Raw genomic sequence first — 20,681 nt, forward strand, 5'->3', positions numbered from 1 at the left:
ATAGGCGTGACCATAACAGAGCATAAAACCGAGCATGAGAAGCACCTTGCACTTAAGTTATGATAAGATCGAACATTTTTCATGCGAAACATGTCTATCAATAACTATGAAACAACAATTAGTCCCAATCTACTTAGATGTAGTGAGTCGTATCTTAATTTAGATGGAATTCGCAATCATGTTAGTCATTCTCAGACAAACCTTCCCGGACATTACCTCCATGAAAATCTTCGTGTAATGTTGTATGCATAGTATGTTAGATAATATTGTGAATAAGTGAGAATCATCCATTCTGACAGTACAGAGCATTACGTGTCATGATTCAGCTCCATTTTGTAGAATTGTCCTATTTTTCGGTTTCTGCTCCATCCAGACAAAATGGGAGATGTTGAGACAGGCCAAAATGAATTAGGGTTGATTAAAGGAACGGTTCACCCAAAAATTCAAATTCCGTCATCATTTACTCACTCTCAAGTAGTTCCAAACCTGTATGAATTTCTTTGTTTTGCACAAAGGAAGATATTTTGGAAGAGGTTTGTAACCAGGCTGTTTTGGTCACCGTTGATGTCCATAGTAGGGGGAAAAAAAATACAGTGGAAGTCAAGGGTGACCCAAAATATCTTCCTTTGTGTTCAGAACAAAGAAATGAACACAGGTTTGGAACTACTTTATTCTTGAGTGAACTATTCCTTTACCAGAGTTCTTTAAAACCATATATATATATATATATATATATATATATATATATATATATATATATATATATATATAACCATATGGAATTTACGATTTTTAGCATTTTGTGTGCAGAAGTTTGGGGGAAAATGTCCAAAATGCACACACATGCCTAAAGTTGGACTCCAAAATACCTCCCATCGTTTTCCACTCTTTAAAAACCAGAATAACCTTCCCGACAGAGCAAATAAGCTGCAAACTGCAGCTGCAACAAGGCTTCCTTTACATATTTAGGATCTTAAAATGTATGAGAAACATAACGGATTTCAAATCTGCGCTTACTTTAACATGCCCAACCATGCAAGGTATGTCTTACCTGGGACGATGGAGACGGTGTCCTTCTCCCAGGACACCACACTGACGTACTCCTGCACAGCAGAGGGGATGAGGCACTTGAAGACGGCCACGTTGCCCCGCATGGACCTTTGGTCCGCCACGCGAACTGTGTAAGGTTCCCTGAACACTGGTCATAATGAGGCGGAAGAAAAACAGAGGACGGAATTTATTTATTCATCATTAAATAATTACATGTTGTACATTTAGATTGTCATTTTTGACAGACTTGTTCAAAAAAGAAAATAATGATCAAATCAATCATGAAAATATCCTTTTCTAATTATTTTATTATATTTTATTTTATTCATTGGCGACATCACCAATCATAATAATGGCAGACCCAAGATTAATCATAAAAATAATAAATAAATGAAATAATGAAATACATGTAATCAAATAAATGTAATGTAATATTTGAGAAATAAAAAAAAAAGTGAAGTGAAGAAAAAAACTGGTCAAAATGCGTTAATTGTAATAAACATAAAAGTGGATTGTGGGATGGAGACTGGATCTTTTTTTCGTTCGTCAAGAGGTGTTCGAGAGTTCAAGAAGTGGCCTTTTTCTAAATCATTCAGGCAATGCATGCAGACGGCGGCGAGTGGACGACGCTGCACAGCCTCTGGAGCTGTCAGAAACATTTGCCCCCGCTAAAGGGAACCTCTCTGCACCTGACAACCGGAACCCGGACGAAAAAAATCAATAGACGGGAAGAACACACAAAGCGATCGGGGTACGAAGATGTTATTTACGGGCGAGGAGATCCTCCTACGTTAAAGGGCGACGGGGGAGCGCGAGCAGATTAAAGGAGGCGCTGAATTTCATTTTAATTTCAGGGACTCAATTTGCTTTGTGTCTTTCATCAACATCTATTTACTTACGGATTTTAATTTCTCCCTCGTATCTTTGGGGAAGTAACGCAAGACGCAGAGCGAGGGCATCTCATTCACGAACATGACGCCGCAAATTCGATCACGCGGTCGGGGGATGTTTTCAGAGAGCTCTGTGGGTATTGCAATTGGATTCGCGGCCAATTCAGCTACGCGGCTTTTTCAACCCGTCAAAAAAAAAAAGAGAGACGGATCATAAGAATTCGTGAAATGTGGCAATCACCCACAACCGCGCTCCGAGGCCACCCCCCCCGTCTCGCTTTCACTCGCTACCTCTATTTCTATATATAATTAACGCCTGGCTCGCGGGTGAATTTCCTTGGTCATTAATAACGGTTTCTGCCAGGTGCCAGTGTCACCCACAGCGAGGCGAATCGGTGTCCTTGTCTGATAGTTAAGTCATGAATCGTTGAGCCCAGTCATTATATTTCTTTCTTTCTCTCTGTATTTAACTGGTCTGTGGAAAATATGTAAATGAAAGACGCTCGGGGAAGTTAAAACAGGCTGTGTGTATTTGCCCGCTGTTAACTAACCAGCTTCTCACCGATGCAGATGAGATTTGAATCGATAGAACAGATCAATAGAACTCCCTATTACACTCAGGACTCCATAGTCTACAAATAATCATTTATTCAGTCATTGATTGACTGCGAGTCTCGGGCTTTATCGAATTTCTAAAGATAAACTAACTCAAAGCGGCCCTCTATTAGCTGGTTTTATTTGCGCCTCAACTCGGATCGCGCTACACCTGGTCGAGGAATGTTTTGCGGCGGTCGAAGGAGCGCCAACAAGCCAAAACATCTCCGAGGCTTCAATAATGCATGCGTAAAATTCACAGACGAATTTGCCGACAACAATAGCAGATAGCATTTTTTATGGGCAAATGACTCTCCGTCTTCATGTGCGGCATCATTAGAATGTTACTGATGCCTGACTATACTCATCGGTTGCTTGGAAACGGACCGACACATGGGCTGGTGCTCTCTTTCTCCTTTTCGCGCGCACCGGGAGGACCGAGTCCTGTATCACTATCGTTTAAATAATTAACTCGAGAGAAACCAAATACCGTATTTACTTATTCATGACGCAAGACGTATAAAAAACGGGAAAAGATCCAAATTGAATAAGAATGAGGCGGTGAAAGGTGCTCGTTAATGTAATGGTGGAAAAAAAAAAAAAAAAAACGTGACCTATCGGGAGGCGGGAAGCCAAAGAAACAAAGGGCTGGAAGAAAGGGAGAGCGAGACTGTGTCACAGTGCACCTGCCACACTCGTCGCACGGGGTCTGTGTTTAACCCTGGAGCTGACTTTAGACAAACTCAATACAGGATGTAGGACACTCTCCATTAAACATGCTACTGTGTGTTTTGGATTATAGAGGTGATGCAGTTAATATAGCATGGCTTCTGCTAAGCATATTTCTGCATTTGACTTGTCTTTATCCTCCTGTCATGTACCTGCTTTTCACTACACTCAGACAAAGAATAGACAGAAATACTGACAGACAAACAGACAGACAGACAGACAGACAGATAGATAGATAGATAGATAGATAGATAGATAGATAGATAGATAGATAGATAGATAGATAGATAGACAAACAGACAGATGATAGATAGATAGATAGATAGATAGATAGACAAACAGACAGATGATAGATAGATAGATAGATAGATAGATAGATAGATAGATAGATAGACACAGAAAATAGATAGATAGATAGATAGACACAGAAAATAGATAGATAGAAAAACAGACACAGATAAATAGAAAGAAAGTGATAGATAGATAGATAGATAGATAGATAGATAGATAGATAGATAGATAGATAGATAGATAGATAGATAGATAAACAGACACAATTAAATAGAAAGAAAGAAATAGATAGATAGATAGATAGATAGATAGATAGATAGATAGATAGATAGATAGATAGAAAAACAGACACAATTAAATAGAAAGAAAAGAAATAGATAGATAGATAGATAGATAGATAGATAGATAGATAGATAGATAGATAGATAGATAGATAGATAGATAGAAAAACAGACACAATTAAATAGAAAGAAAGAGATAGATAGATAGATAGATAGATAGATAGATAGATAGATAGATAGATAGATAGATAGATAGATAGAGAAAGAAAAAAGAAGAAAAACAGACAGACAAAAATACAGACAGAAAGAAAGAAAGAAAGAAAGCAACAGACAGAGATAGATAGATAGATAGATAGATAGATAGATAGATAGATAGATAGATAGATAGATAGATAGATAGATAGAAAAACAGACACAATTAAATAGAAAGAAAGAAATAGAGATAGATAGATAGATAGATAGATATAGATAGATAGATAGATAGATAGATAGATAGATAGATAGATAGATAGATAGATAGATAGATAGATAGATAGATAGAAAAACAGACACAATTAAATAGAAAGAAAGAAATAGATAGATAGATAGATAGATAGATAGATAGATAGATAGATAGATAGATAGATAGATAGATAGATAGATAGATAGAGAAAGAAAAAAGAAGAAAAACAGACAGACAAAAATACAGACAGAAAGAAAGAAAGAAAGAAAGCAACAGACAGAGATAGATAGATAGATAGATAGATAGATAGATAGATAGATAGATAGATAGATAGATAGATAGATAGATAGATAGATAGATAGAGAAAGAAAAAGAAGAAAAACAGACAGACAAAAATACAGACAGAAAGAAAGAAAGAAAGAAAGCAACAGACAGAGATAGATAGATAGATAGATAGATAGATAGATAGATAGATAGATAGATAGATAGAGAAAGAAAAAAGAAGAAAGACAAAAAGACAAAAGAGAAAGAAAGAAAGAAAGAAAGAAAGAAAGCAACAGACAGAGATAGATAGATAGATAGATAGATAGATAGATAGAGAAAGAAAAAAGAAGAAAAACAGACAGACAAAAAGAAAGAAAGAAAGAAAGAAAGAAAGAAAGAAAGAAAGAAAGCAACAGACAGAGATAGATAGATAGATAGATAGATAGATAGATAGATAGATAGATAGATAGATAGATAGATAGGCGGACAGACAGACAGATTGAGACACTGTAAAAGGCTAAATGAAAAATGAACAGTGAGTGCAAGGAGGAACACACACACACACTCGACTCAAGCCCTCATAGGGAGATTTTCATAAATGTAGAGCTATCCACACAGGTGCCCGTGCTATTATTGGCACAGGATCAGCATGCAGGAGAGTGGGTGAGAAAAGAGGAGGAGGGAGAGAAAGAGAGAGAGACATGCATGGGGGGGATGGTGTCATACAGTGAGCTGTCAGCTGTCATCATTCTCCAGTGCCACCTGAGACATTCAGCGCCACACCCTGCCCCTCCCCTCGCCGTACCCATGGTAACCCCTCAGTGCCAGGATCTGATTGGCTGGTGAGGGAGCCCCAGTGTTGGGTTCCTCGGGGCTCTGTGCGGGTTGCTAGGTCCACTAGCAGTTTTGCTGCATCTCAGCACTTAATTGATTAATTAGTGTAATTATTTGAGGCGAAAGTCACCCCCGTCTTGTCGCCGGTTGGTAGGTAATTCATTCCATCCTCTGAGACTTTAATGTTAATGCGGGTAAGGTGGAAAAAGTAGCATGGGCCTGAACCCGCCTGGTTACATTTGAAGAATAGTTGAAGCCGGCGTTATTTATAAAGGTGCGCGAGATCGCCGTTGCTCGATGGGGTTATTTCTGGGAAATTCGGAGTAGGTGAACGCGTATGCGTGTGTGAGATGGGAACTCTAGCTTAGAGGACAGATGGAGACTGGGAGACGGGAGGGACACTGGCACTGCGCAGGCTGGCATAAGAGTGAGCGTGTGTGAGTGCAGGGAGGTGTATGGATATCCCTCGCTGTTGCTGGGCGGCCAGCCCCACTCACGAGCGGTGACCTTGGCACCGAGCGGGAGGGTCAGTCAGCCAACTGTCTGTAGCGCCGTGTGCCCGTCTGTGCGCTGCTTTTTAAAGCAGCCAGGTCAGCAGGCCGGCCGCTGGGACATCGATTTGGCACTTACATTCTTATTTAGGTTAGCAATATGGCGGCCGCTACTTCTGCTGTTACTGCAGATGTTAAGTTAAGAACTCGTGTTCCACCTGTAACGTCACGCGCCCCCCCTCTGCCACAGCGCATGCCTTGACTATGCTCTTTTCTTCGAGCAATATGGTCTGGGAAGAGATGCTGACGAAATTTAAAACCATCGCAGTCTTCTACGGTACAAGCGCGCGGGGTCGCACTTTGTTTTAAGGTCCAATTCTCGCTATTAACAAACCGTTAACTGCGCTTTGGGTTCAGTAAACTACTAATCTTCTGCTTATTAATAGTTAGGAAGGTAGTTAGTAGGTTGAGGTATTGGGTAGGATTGGGGATGTGGAATATGTGCTTCATAAGTACTTAGAAACAGCCAATGTGTTATCGATAGGCATGCTAATAAGTAACATAGCAAGATTTAGTCCCTATACGGATTTTAAAAATAATAAATAAAAGCAACAATAAAAGTGCTGTAAATATAAGTTTACAAGGACATGCTATTTAATAAATATCAAACTGCAAGAGATATAATCAGGCAATCACAGATGTAGGTGTTCAGAATGATACTAAAGAAAAAGCAACACCAGAAATATATGCGACACGTTGAATATTCTTCTTTGAACGTTGAAATATAATACATGGAATCGCCACTTGACTTCACCTTTTTGACTGAGAAAAAGTAAAAAAAAAAAAAAAGAACATTTAATAGAGGACATTTATGTTCATTTTGCGCATTTACAGCAGTACATTAGCAGTAATAAATAACGATATTTGAAAAAGTATATTTTAATATTTTAAAATAGTAATAGTTAGAAAAACAATGTAAGATGTAAAATAGTTTTGCTTCTAAAAAATAAGAAATAAATGAAAATAGGATTTATTTGAAATTATAAATGTCTTTAATGTCATGAAAGTAAAAGATTCATATACATTTAATTTGTTTTATATTATTAATATATAATATAACCTAAACAGTAGTGTATATAAAAATTATATAAATTATATATATATATATATATATATATATATATATATATATATATATATATATATATATATATTAATTATTAATAGTTACTAAAGTAGATGTTAACATTTTCTGTATAAATACTAACACACAGTCAATATGCTATTAATATTAGTATGCATATAAATAAGTAATACTGAGAATCGGTCATAGCCTGTCCCTTGTGAGATCTGAGCCCAAAAACTGGTCGTCAATCATGACCTTTACTCACTGCACTACACCACCATATACCATACAAATATATTAAATATGTAGATGAATAGAGCGACGGTCAGATGGACGGATGGACGGAGTCATGCCTCACCTGCTTTGACACGGATGCTAGGGCTGCGGATCTTGCCGGCCTGGTTCTCGGCAGTGCAGAAGTAGTCATTATCATGAATGAAGCTGTTGAAGGCAGGGGGGGAGAAAGGGTAGAGCTGCAGCGTGCCGTTGGCGTGAACGTGGCGGATGTGTGGCACGTCGTAGATGTCGTCGCCGGTGGCCAGGTACCAGCGGAGGACGGCATGGGGGGCGCCACCCGCAGGACAGGGCAGGGACACCCCCACTGAGCTGGAGAAGGTCACTCTCTGCAGGGAAGCATTCACAAAGTACAGCCGCGTCGAGACCACATCCTCGCTGTGCACTGGAAGAGAGACAACACTGTCAGTCGCGAAGTGACCAAAGAATTTTATTCTTCAATTCAGCACCTGCACAGGTAAAGAGGGGGCAGTGCACACTCGCGCCCTTGGGTTAGTGCACTTTCAAATCGTACAAGCAGCACTGTGTGTCGTTCTAGAAAACGTCTGCCTCGGAGTCATGTCTGGTAAAGTGCCCCACGCCATGCTCTGATTGGATTATCCCAGAGACGTTCCCACTGGGTCAGCACAACTCAATTCAAATTTAGAAATCAATCACTGGACTGGGGAGATGACGTAACCGAAAACTTGATCTTATTATTTGTCTGTCGTTTACGAAGTGCACAATCTATATGGGGAAGCTAAGGTCAACTTGTGACTGCTTAGTAAGCTGCAGTCACTTCGACTCTCCTCTGGTGTTGGGAACAAGTCGGTTAGGCATACTGATGCTTAACTACCAAAGTACGATGCATCGTTGGGGAAATTAACTACTGTAGCTAGTCGCAAGTATTTAGGAACGAAACAATAGCTGCGCCCTCTACAGGTTGCGTTCGTTGACTGCATTGTTAGCCGACTATGGTTGCATTTCTATCGTTTGCACACGCAAAATTGCATTGATATCCTCATGATAAACTGAAAGATGTAGAACCAAAATTCGAGGGCTGTAGTTACAATACTGTTAGCGATTATTAATTGGAACTATGGTTTCGGAAAACACACAATGTTTGAACTATGCTGATAACGACAGAACTTGCAAGCACAGTTAGCTATCCATATTTTTAGGAAATGTAGCCAAAATTCTTCAGCATCGTAGTCAGGTTAGACACCGTACTGAATTTAACGCAAATTTAAACATGGCTGTGCATGACAGACGATAACTATGAAGACAAAAATTAAAGATGTAGTTCTTAAAATCGTTTCCAATATCAAAAAGTCTCACCATAGCTATAAAGATGAAGGCACAGAGAAATGATATAGCTAGAATCACATTCAGAACAATTTTCCCCAACTGTCCAATGATTAAAACATTGACGCCCAATCAGAATCAATACTGATGTAATGAGCTTAGAATAAACAGACACTATTATATAGTTATCTATATAGTTATTGTTGTTGGTGTAAACAGGCCTGTACAATGGCACATACTAAAGGTCCTATATCAGACCAGTATATCTAGTATAACTCTACAGAACGTTAAAATGACTTGTAAAACAGAAACGGCTGCAATTTCCACAAAAGCAAACACCTAAGCAAACAAACAAAGCCGGGACGCAGGAATCAGCGAGGCTTCAAAACAAGAGCCAACTTTGTCCACAGCAAGAGTGGATCTTTCCTATGCACGTTCTCGGCAGATGCTTCCTCACCAAAGCGACTTATCCCACCTTAACCCAAATGACAGCTATAACAGTACAGTTGTAGGGCAGGCATTAAAGAATATCACTAATCTAATACGTGTGCGGTGTGAGCCGCGGCGAATGCCGCCATCTGATAGGAGAATAAATAGGTCATAAAACCCCCGCTATGTATCTACAAACCTCTCTGACAGCTAATGTGGATCAGACAATCATTCGCTCTTGGTGTATTACCAAATCCGGACTACTGTGAGAAAAGAGAGAGAGAGAGAGAGAAAAAAAAAAGAAAAGCCACGGTTTGCGTAAATTAACACGCGTGCTAATTTAGCGGCATAGCTAATGATGTCCTTTAAAGGCAGCGTTTTAGCGATTTACCATTCTGGCATCTCTATTATCTGCAGGCTCTATTACGGATTACATGGTTCGGGTGGGATGGCTCTGTATCTTTTTGTATTCAGAGAATTGCTTAGCTCAGCTCTGGCTCCGAGCCAAGGGAGACACAAGCCCAAAGCAAGAGAATTTTCTTCTAAGGCAATTACATTTAATTAATGCCCCCCACCAGGTTTATGTCAACAATGCCTGGATTAACCCCCATTCTTGCGATTCTCATTGTGTTTGAGAGAATACTGGTAACATGCTACCATGGCATTAAAGCCATTGGGGTACTTATAAGCTTATGCATGCTTAACGGACAGCATAGCAATATATAAAATGCATATCAAATTCATACCAAGTTCACCTATTGCGGCTGGTTTTAAGCGCCCATTCACTTTCATTGCATGGAAAAGCGCAGCTCGAACATTCTGTAAAGTATATTTGTGTGTAGTAAGTTAAATGGATTTCGTAAGACACAAGATATTCTATTCCTTTAACGATTGTAATAACGTTACTCTTACTCTTGGCAGTTATAGGTTACTCCATTTAAAGGCTTAGAAAGGACAATAGCGATGTTGATTTTAATGAGAGAAAAAAGTCCAAATATAAATACATGCAAAACATAGAATGAAATAACATGAAAAAAAAAAAGTGATGCTAGAGAATCGAAAGGCTGAGATTAGAGCTAAAGCTTTTACTGGGTAAGGTGGGGGGTTGAATTCTTTCTCTCTCCATCCATCACTCTCTCTCCCTCTCTTTTTATATTCCCATAGAACATGAAGGGATATGTTATGTGATTGGAATTTGTACGCCAGACGCAGAGAGTTAAATCCATATAATCTCCTTTCACATTTAACACACACAGAGCCTTCCTGGCCTGATAATCGCAACACGGTGGAGGGCCTCTATCGCTTCCCCTCTCTCGCTTTGCCCTGTGGGGAGGGCAGATTACGGAGGTGGGTGTGAGCCAGGGGGCAAGAGTCCAGACAGGAGCGGGTTTAGAGTGCGCACAGTGGTAGGTTAGTTGAGGGGGGGGTGCTGAAGTGAATGGAAGTGCCATCAGGAGTCACAGGTTGCATAGGAATGAAATAAAATCTTTTCATTGTTAATGCTTTGCATGAAAGGCTCGATCACTATAGAACAACGTCTAGGCTGGCTGCGCTCAACCTCTGTTGCTCCAAAGTCCCCTACAGTCAAGGTTACTATTTAAAAGACAGCCTACACGGCTACATAACAATGATGCACTGATATTGTTGTTGTTTTATAAAAACAAATAGCCGGCATATTTTTTTTAGAGCTTATATCTGTTTAAAGGAAACACAGCATGGGTAAATAGGAGTTCAAATGCAAATGTTTTAGATCAAATTAGATTAAAATACTATCAGTTATGCTTGGCTACATTCTATCAATCAATCAATCAAATAAATAAATGATTTGCATTTTTAAATTTTAAAAATATGTATGTATTTATTCATTTATATAGAAGTTATTTGACAACGCTCTAGCCCCCTTGAAAGTTTACTGAGGCCCCCTACTGGGCCATGACAAGTCCTAACCCCCGCCACCCCCCGGAGTTGAGAACCGCTGGACTAGACTGAGCTTTGCTGTGCATGCAAGGTTGGCTTTCAACGTAGCGCCACAGTTGCACTGACAAAATCTAGGATTTGAAGCAAATGTTTGACCCGTGCTTTTGTGTAAAAAACCTCTGGGATCCAGCATTAGAGTTAAACAGCAAAGAATCCTGACATGCTCAAAATGGAGCAGTCCCTGGCCGCCGTCAGCCTTAAGTGCTATTTGGGACGAGAGCAGAGTGCACTCTATCCTGGTTTCTGAGCTGTGTCAAATATAATTCTGAGAGCCCTTTTCAGGACCACGGACAGTGACTGAATGGTCCCTAAACACATTTCAGCACTATAGACAGCGCCAATCTCCTCCTCTCCACGGATATGCAACCTTAAACTAAGCATAAACAAACATCTATTAATCTGTAATAGCTCCTTTTTTAAAGAATATATATATATATATATAAGAGAGAGATTTTTATATATATATATATATATATATATATATATATATATATATATATATATATATATAGAGAGAGAGATTTATATATATATATATATATATATATATATATATATAAATCTCTCTCTTATTATTTGGCAAACAACAGCAAACGCCGCCCGCTGTGGCCAAAACAAATATAGACAATAGCGGAAAGCCTGCATGACAACACATCAGTTCACAGTAGATCTGAACAAAAACACAGCAACACTGGGAAATATGTTCATGGTCTTATTGAAATGGGATGAAAAACAGGTCAACTGGTTAGTCCCCTGCCCCCCACCCCCTTTTGCCTTTGCAGATTATAGCCTAAAGCATAAACCCCCATAATAAAGATTGCAATATCTATAATCTCACAGTGGGGTTCTGGGTAAGGGGTTGTGGATCCAAAAGGGACAGCCTGGGGATATCGCCCCCACTGTCTGGGTGATGGTGGCAGGGGGGGGGTCTGAGGTAAGGAGGGGGAAGAGGAAAAGCTTGAGAGCAGGACAGTTGAGGTTTGTCCTCCCCGTGACCAATAGCGTGCAGGCGTTGTGCATAATGTGCCAATCGTGGTGTACAAAAGAGTGGGATTCACAGAAATAAATACAAATACGTAAGTGTAATGCATGCAGAGTCAAAGCAAAGGCCTGGACACTGCGATTTAGTAATCACAGCCAGGACTCGTCAAGGTAAAAATATGATGTACGGTCACCTTAAACAATGTGGTTAATGAAAGTGAATTTAGAGTGAAAATATTTGTTGATACCATGCGTGAAATACGCCAGCAGCAGTATCCACACAAACCATGCAAATATGGTTGACCTCTGCGTCCAAGGACTTCGTTATGTCCGTGGACGGTTGTTGAGACATTTAGGGTAGATGTTCGGTAATTTAGGGGGCTCTTAAGGAGAGAAAAACGAAAGGCCAATGGGATAACCCAATTTCTTCTCCCTTTGTTCTGAGATGACTTCCGTGTGAGGGCTAACGAAGCCCTGCAGCACCTTGCCATTCTCGTTGCCATATGCCAAACGAGGCAAAGGGCTGGGAATACCGAAATGCTCCATTAATGATGCCCGTTTTCCCTACCTATCTGTCTAACTCTCAAGATGGACGCGTTATTCTCCACCCACTTCCTCGAACCGAAAAAAATTCCTGCACAAAAATGACTTTGCTCATCATTTCTTCTCGTTTTCAACCTTCCTTCTCGCCACCTCTCCCCCCCCCCGCCGTTAATCACCCTTTCCGTTTTCCTCTTATTCCCCACCTCTCTCTTTACGCGCATTTGCACGACGTATACATACATACATACATACATTTTTTTATTTATTTTTTTTCGTTCGGTCGCTATGAAAATGCCATTTGAATATGTATTGAGGGCAGCCCAATGGTGAGCCGCCATGCATAATGCAGCTCTCTCGGTCGCTCATCTGCATTTGCTTAGACACACGCTCTCTCTCTCTCTCTCTCTCTCTCTCTCTCGCACGCACACGCGCAGATCTTCACACCCTGTCCCCGAAGAAATCTAAACACAATCTCTCTTTTCGATCGCCGTGTCTCACCTGCATAAACACGTCTAAATGCAGACGCACATTTTTTTTTGGGGGGGGGCGCGCTGTTCGACAACGGCGCGATCCAACCATCCATTTGCCTCCGAGCCTCCCAATTAATTTATTCGCAGATTGTTCAAGGGCCATTTCTGCTGTCAAGCCTGTCTGTATCGCGTTACAACGCCGCATATTTTTTTTTAACAGCTTCCAGTGTCATAATGTTTTCTTTAACCTTTTAAAATGACTCATGAGATTAGAGAGAGAGAGAGAGAGAGAGAGAGGCCGACTTTCTTCCTTCTTTGTTTTTTTATACCTTTCCTCAGACAAGCCACTTATCAAACCGATAATCATTTATGCACGGCGCAGTCGAGGAAAAATCAATACTACAGGTGCTGAGTAACTTCCAGCTGAATCTAAAGTCAGCCCAGTTATAAATGGGTTTACGATAGCAAGCATGAGGCATGTGTGTGTGTGTGTGTGTGTGTGTGTGTGTGTGTGTGCGCGCATCGGACATTTCTTCATAGCTAGGCTGAGGAGGACACATGTACACTTGTGTTTAGATTACATTTGTTCTGGTATATTAGAGTAAATCTCGCCTGCCACCGTTGTCCCTGTGATTGTTCAGCGCTTTGCGTGAGTGAGCTCGAGTGGATTGGAAACCAGTCGCATGTAACCTCCCACATTTGTACGGCAATCTCTTTGAGAAGTGAGCGAGAGAAAAGTGGGAGAGCAGGAGAGGCGCGCATCTATAGGTCTGGATGCAGAATTAGCATTTTGCATCGGTTTAACGAATCAGACGTACGATTGCGAGAGGCTGATAAACGCATTAGGGGTGGGATCCTGAAACCGGGAAAAGGGTTTTCCAACCCCTTGTTTTCACGTTACTGCAGCGTCAGGAAAAAAAAAAATCAGCATTTGCAGAAGTAGCTCAGACTCCAAAAGGATGAATTTGGAGGTTGAGGTGTCAGTCCTCCGGATGCATTTTTCATAAAATGTGTCAATAAAATGGGAATTTCACCAAATCTCACACGTTTCGGGTAGTTTGTAAAGTGCCGTTCATTCATTCACTTTATAAACTTCCCTGCTTCCGGCCAGCGTTTTTAAGTAAAATGCAAGTATATCGTAATCTGCAACAAGGAGCTGCAGGAATACCGTTATTGAGGCAATTGATTGGGTGCTACAATGACAAATATGAAAGCATGGAGGAATTTACTAACATTTCTTGAAAAATGCAACTGAGTTAAGCTCATCTACGAAGTTTTACGAGGTTCTGTGCGGAAAATGGGGAGTATGGTAACGCAAGGCCAAATGTGACCAAGAATTTTCTTTTTTACGTACAAAATCATGAGGAAAAATGATGTTCCATGAAGATTTTTAGTAAATTTACAACTGTAAATATGAGAAAAAGTCATTTTTAATTAGTGATATGCATTGCTAGAACTTCATTCTGGCAACGTTTTTAATTTTTTTTATTTGTTTTTTTTTTTTTACATATTTTTAAATACTTGTATATTGGCGAACTATTGTCCCATGGAACCATACATTAATTAAAAGGTTACTTATTCAGCTTTTGTATGATGACCCTTATGACCCTCATGTTTTGTGGCAGATCGCAAGGCCAACTTGTATCAGTTATGTATATAAACTATAATGCAGAACATAACCACCTCGCCACTTGTAATACCATTTATAATCTAATCTATGACACTGTTAATGGTTGCAAAAAAAACCATTACATACAATTAAAGACAATGGTAATCACAAGTTAGATTACTATTAATGTGTTTCCTATTAGATGCGTTTTAATCAAATCGGTATATTTTGTGTGAGTGATTATATTAGTAATATTTAAATGTATAATAAAATGATATTGACAGTCATGTGGCTATCCAGTGCACATTTATTCGCAAAGGAACGCGGCGAAGCGCCAGAGCGGCGTGATGTTGCTATGGTTACCTCCACAGGGTACATCTGTTAGTGAGCGACGAGTGCCCTAATTGTAGCTAACTTTGTGGTTACTTAATTATATATATATATATATATATATATATATATATATATATATATATATATATATATATATATATATATATATATATGCACACAAAGAACCTCTATCCCTGATTGATTGGATATTGACTGGAGGATTCATGTAACATTATCCCGACTCTCTCCTCTCGCTTCGCGCGTGGTGTCCGATTGGATGGACGAGCGGCCCCGACGCGGCGGCGCGCGTGCAGCAGGTGCTCCGGAGGTAAGGAGTGTTTGCTCACGCGCTTAACTCGCCGGCACGCGCGCGCTGAAAGGAGAACAGCGGTCACCTGTCGAAGCGGAACGCCGGAGTGACACGTAGATTTTTATTTTGACCGCACTTCAGCTGAAATGGCAGGCGGAGCGGCGGGGTGTGATTTTTAGGTGGAGGGAAAAATAGCTCTGCGCTTAACCCAGTAAATCTCAGCGGTTACATCCGCGGCGCCAATTTTTTTTCTTCTGAGCCTGAAGGGTCTGAAAGCGACGTGTTTTACTTGTCTGGAGCTCGCGCGGATGTTTCGCGCGTACGGCACGGGGCTGTTTAATTACATCAAATTACGTAAAAACGCCACAACGAACATACAGTTAAAAGCTTGCGTTTGATACATGTACTGTTTTGAGATATCAAAAACAAATGAATTAAAAGGACATAGTGACATGTAATCGTTTTCAGGCACCCCCCACCCTGCCACTTTTCTCCATTGAATCGTGACTTTGTTGTTTTAACTTTAAACGTTTTTTTTTTGAGTTTCCCGCCAGTCGCACGTGCTCCGCACAACTTTTCCAAAAAGTTTTTTGCACGTTTCATGATTATTTATTATTTATGCACGCGTTGCGCTATTAAAACGAGGGAAACGATTCAGCTGTGGGACGGTTTTGGGTGGGGTTAAAAATCAATCCTGATGGGACAGACCCGTTCGGTCTAAACCGTCTCGTTCTCAAGTATACGAAAAGTTCAAGTGCACATTACTACGGTTCGCGAGAGTAACGTGCGTTTATTACCGTGACTCGCGCCGCTGTTATGCAGGAAATATCATATAGCGAACGCAATGTGCTTCCCGCAAATTACATTAAAATAAACAAACAGGGAAACAGGTGTATGTGACGAGTCCAACGAAACAGAGATAGACAGATACAGAGAGAGAGAGAGAGAGAGAGAGAGAGAGAGAGAGAGAGAGAGAGAGAGAGAGAGAAATAAATGGAGTCCTTATGGCCAATGACCTGATTTACTTTTGGAGTGGGGGATGCGGCAGATCTCCTACTAATTGCGCAGCTGGGAAGAACAGGGGATTTGATGGGGGGGAAAGAGAAAGGAAACCAATTTTGCATATTTCTATGAGGAGGAGGGGGTGGGGGTGGGATAGAGGTGTCCTGATGTGAGGAGCTGCTTTGACATTGCGAGCAGTTTGGAGGTGAAAACGCCCGAAAGTGGGCAAATTAGTTCGTAAAAAAAAAAAAAAAAAAAAAAAATGTTTAGATATGTCTGTCATGCCTCGTTGGCGTTAGACGCAAACACGTAAGTTATCATCATCATCATTACTATTATTATGACTCGGTCTGAAAAGGTCTGACGTGGCGAGCTCCTTTCAATCACATTTTAATTTAGGCAAATGTTCAGGACATCGGATCAAACCGGATAATATCGCAGCCGCCACGCAAATTTGACGACCCCGACGACTGCTGATCCTTAAAATAAATATTGGACAGGCACACGTACACACGCTGCCTGCAGCCCGTTTGTTCATTATTTAACATCCAGCAAATCTGTCATAAAAAAAAATAAAAAATTAATAAAGATCAACAAATATTTGTACTTGTTTTTTTTTTGACATTCTGAACAGATTTGAGATCTATCACGCTGAGTGTACACAACATCTGGATAATAACGTGAATGAATTTTAAAAATTGATATGCCATATCCCATATGAAGCCAGCACGGTTATAAAAAAACCCAACTTGTAATAAACTACGGCATTGTTGATCGGTTTAATGAAAATAGATCTGTTATTGCTGCATGTATTGCTATTAATATTAGTAATAATGATAGTTATTGTTTTTAATCAGATTATAACTCCCATGCAAATAACAATGGAAATTTCCACAAACAGTACTGCAGCATCCCTCGGTGCCTTTTTCATTTCATTTAGTTGCATTTCCATAAAAAGACAAGCTGACCCTCGAGACGGCAATTTACCCGGGATCCGGTTCCCCAGACCGGGGTTCAGGTGTGAAGACAGGGGGGGTAATATGCTACAACTTGCCCGGGTCACGATAATGCATAATAATACATTCAAAATGACTGATAATTCCTAACCAAAAACGACTAAACGTGCTCTTGTGACAACATACAATTATTCCGGGAAACGCGGGGAAAAGCTTTTTTTTTTTTTTTGAGGGGAAATGTTTCTTACATTCCTTGAAAGTGGAAAAGATGGAGGCGCGGCCCTCTCGGAAAAATACGCAGTCCTAATGCATATGCATGTATGATAATTGATGTGCGTTTTACATCTCCTATCGACCGTGTCATCAGGTCTCAAGATACGAGATAAGAAATGTATTGTGGAAATGACAGAAAAATACAATATAAGCTATCGGCACTGGAAAATAAAAAGGCAAAAGCGTGGCAAAAAAAAAAAAAGAAGTTTGTTTGCGACCTCCGTATCCCGTTTTTTACGCACTTTACGCCCTACTGCACCCTTCCTCCCCCATACAAGAACACACACATTAATACACAAACACACATTAACACACACCAGTTCTCTTCCACAAACCTCACACACACACCCTGGGAGAGAGAGAGAGGGGATAATTCTGACCTTACATCCCCGAACAAATGACATTGTAAATTAAGATGTATATATAAAAACCACAACGCCTTCTCAATTATAAAGCACCTAAAGTCAAGCACCGTAAAACAAGGCAAAGCATTTACATTTGAGCTGTTTGTGGGTAAATGGAAATACACACTTGACAAAGAAATATCAGATAAAGGACGCTCCAAAATAAGCGCACGCGTAAAAAAAAGTACTTTCATCCATATACTGTAAGATCATTTTTTTTGGGGGGCAAAATATGAGCTAAAAACTGAAAGCATATCTCCAAGGCTGGAGGGTGAGGGAAGGAGGGGTGTATGTGCTGTGAGGTGTCAAAAACAAAATTGTTGAGGACACATCATGACAGAAATTGACGCGTAAAACTAACAGAGTGAGCAAATGAATAACCTTAATTGTGATTGCAATAAACCACGTCTTCGTTTTGCATTCATGCAAAATCAAATGTGCCTTATCAAACCCACCATCAGCACAGTCAAACCAGGGATCTGTTGGCATAGAAAATGGAGGACCACTAATTGCACCAGTGCTAATTGGAAATGAGGCTGCATATGCCATTCTGTTTTCCACGGGATCTATGCAGATACATTCATCCTCTAGCACAAAAACGCGCGCTTTTATTACAAAACACCTATTATTCTTTCCCCTAAGGGCACGCGGCAGCATTTCACCATAAACAACGAAGAGACATATTCAAATCCCAGGACATTTACGTTCTTTTTCGAGCCCGGTAAAACAAAACAAAATAAAAAAAAAAGTACACCCAGCGCAAACAAATCCACACCTCGCTGACCAACTCCACTTTCCCACCCAGCGAACCACAGAAGGCCAAAAGTGTATGGTAAACGCACAGGACCGACGCAAAATCCGATCGCGTTCTACATATTCATAACTCAACAGCATATTCATATCTTGCATACAAATCATGCCATCTCCCCCATCTTTGCGCACGGGAACATGCAGATCCCACAGCCTCGCAATCTCCCGCTCGCGGTTAATCGCCGACCGGAAAAAAACACAATTTCCCCGCATTTTAAGCAGCCGAACACATTTTTGAACGGAGTTGAATTAGTTTTAGAGCGAAAGAAACTTCTTGAAATCCAGATATGCGCGAGCGCAGTGAAATAAACTTTACGGCGCGATTTCCGCGCACGCACATTTCCACTTAATTTCATTTTATGCATCGTGGCGTTTTTATTTTAACATTGTCGTAAGTGAGGGGGGGTAAAAAAAGAAAAAGCCGTGGAAATAAGCTGACTACGTACCTTCTTGAAAAGAATACAGCAGGAGTAAAGTTACCAGCCACATGCCATAAATAGCAGGTATATTTCTCAGGAATGTTTTGCAATCCCGACGTGTGCACTGTGCAATATTCGGCCAGGCGAGGCTCCGTGCAGGAGTGGTGACGATGCTCCCCGGCGATCTCTCCAGCCCTAGTCCCGGACTCGCCAGCGCCGAGAAGCGGGGAAGACTTTGGTCCCGCCTCTCGTACCCTCCCCTCCGCGGGACCGTCATCCGAGCGGCCCCTCCTTCGGTAGTCTAATGGTACGGCGAGATGGAGAGGTGCTGGTGCGGGGCCAGAGAGAGACGCGGCGAGGACGGCGCGCGGAGTTTTGTTGGTGGGGGTGGGTTGAGTGCATCGGGGAGGACAGGACTTAACATGTTGTTGTTGTTGTTGTTGTTGTGAGCGGTCCACGTGGCTGGAGACGGCCAGGGCATTCTGTGGCACTCAGTGTAACCACAGCGCACCTGGGAAACCAAATGGCTGCTTTTTTTTACGCGCGTCGGATCACTTTTCGCGACGACCGCAGCTTACCTTTAACCGGCAGAAATCTTGCCTACTGATGAAAGAAAAGAAAAAAAGCAGTTTAAAGCTCGTCCGTTCTCCCTTTGCTGGTTTTAGACACTTTTCAACAGATCGGGACGGGAAAGTCCACACTGGGAGACCGCGTTAAACCGTTTAAGACCCCCGCGGATCGTTTTAAGCTGTTTTAAAGTTGTGCGTAAAACCCTTCCGCGTGCGTTCTTTTATGCTCGGCGAGTGACACTCCTGCGTCCTCGGAGACTCCGCACGAGACCCTGTCACGGTCTCTCCACGCGTTAACGCGCGCGAACGAAGGAGGACGCGCGCGCTTCGGAGGCGCACCGAGGGAATGTCTGAATCGCCGGCATTGTTCCGCGCTCAAAACGAGAGGAATGACATGTGAGGGGCGTATCGCGTATTGTCTCGTGCGGGGGGATAACGCTCACAGACCACCCCGGCTTTATCGGTCTGGCGACCGTAGTGTCTTTCCACACCAAGTCAGCAGAAATACGCTCATGCTAACAGATTTTATTAAACAGCCGAAAGTGTGATCGGACAGCATTGTTAAGCCCTTGACAAAACAAATGTGTAAAGCGTTTGACAGTTTATGTGGCAAACCCTTCATCTTAAAGAGGAAGAAAGCGCTCTGATGGATTTCTATGGATTATTTTGACAATGATACGTAACAATGTCAGATTAGATGTCTGGGTGTGTAAAATAACAGTGTGGCACACTACCCCCCAGGGCAACTTAAGAAATGACAACAATGTGTAGAGCGATAGTCTGATGCCAATGGTTACAGTGTTTGGCTTGATGGTTCCGCTCCAGCGCTCTCCGGCTTCACACACCCACATCTACTCCGGGGTAATTATTGAACTGTAACGTGCTGTACTGCTATTGATTACAGGGTACGCGCAGCCCTGTCAGAGAATCAGCCGATACAGAAATCCATCACACCGACATGTGATTCTAGACATAATGACAGCGATGTTATCCTCGACAAGCCCGAGCTAAGCTTGGCCAGACGGC

General features: G+C 41.3%; 1 protein-coding gene across 6 annotated transcripts in view; it reads right to left on the bottom strand.

Annotated features, from left to right (window-relative positions):
- The window catches only part of LOC122359198 (Down syndrome cell adhesion molecule-like protein 1 homolog), a 107,060-nt gene extending 87,650 nt beyond the window's left edge, over nucleotides 1–19,410 (bottom strand). For 2 of the 6 annotated variants that reach the window (XM_043259486.1, XM_043259485.1), the window contains exons 1-3: nucleotides 19,114–19,367; nucleotides 7,351–7,671; nucleotides 1,052–1,198 (exon numbers count right to left, since the gene is read on the bottom strand). In XM_043259486.1, coding sequence (XP_043115421.1) covers nucleotides 1,052–1,198; nucleotides 7,351–7,671; nucleotides 19,114–19,363 — 718 coding nt within the window. In that variant the 5' untranslated portion in view covers nucleotides 19,364–19,367. Of the gene's footprint in view, nucleotides 1–1,051; nucleotides 1,199–7,350; nucleotides 7,672–19,113 lie in introns of all 6 variants that reach the window. The other 4 variants (XM_043259489.1, XM_043259488.1, XM_043259487.1 and 1 more) reach the window with 3 other exon arrangements.
- Nucleotides 19,411–20,681: the final 1,271 nt, after the last annotated feature.

The sequence above is a fragment of the Puntigrus tetrazona genome, chromosome 15 (assembly GCF_018831695.1).
Source record: "Puntigrus tetrazona isolate hp1 chromosome 15, ASM1883169v1, whole genome shotgun sequence".
Lineage (NCBI taxonomy): Eukaryota > Metazoa > Chordata > Actinopteri > Cypriniformes > Cyprinidae > Puntigrus > Puntigrus tetrazona.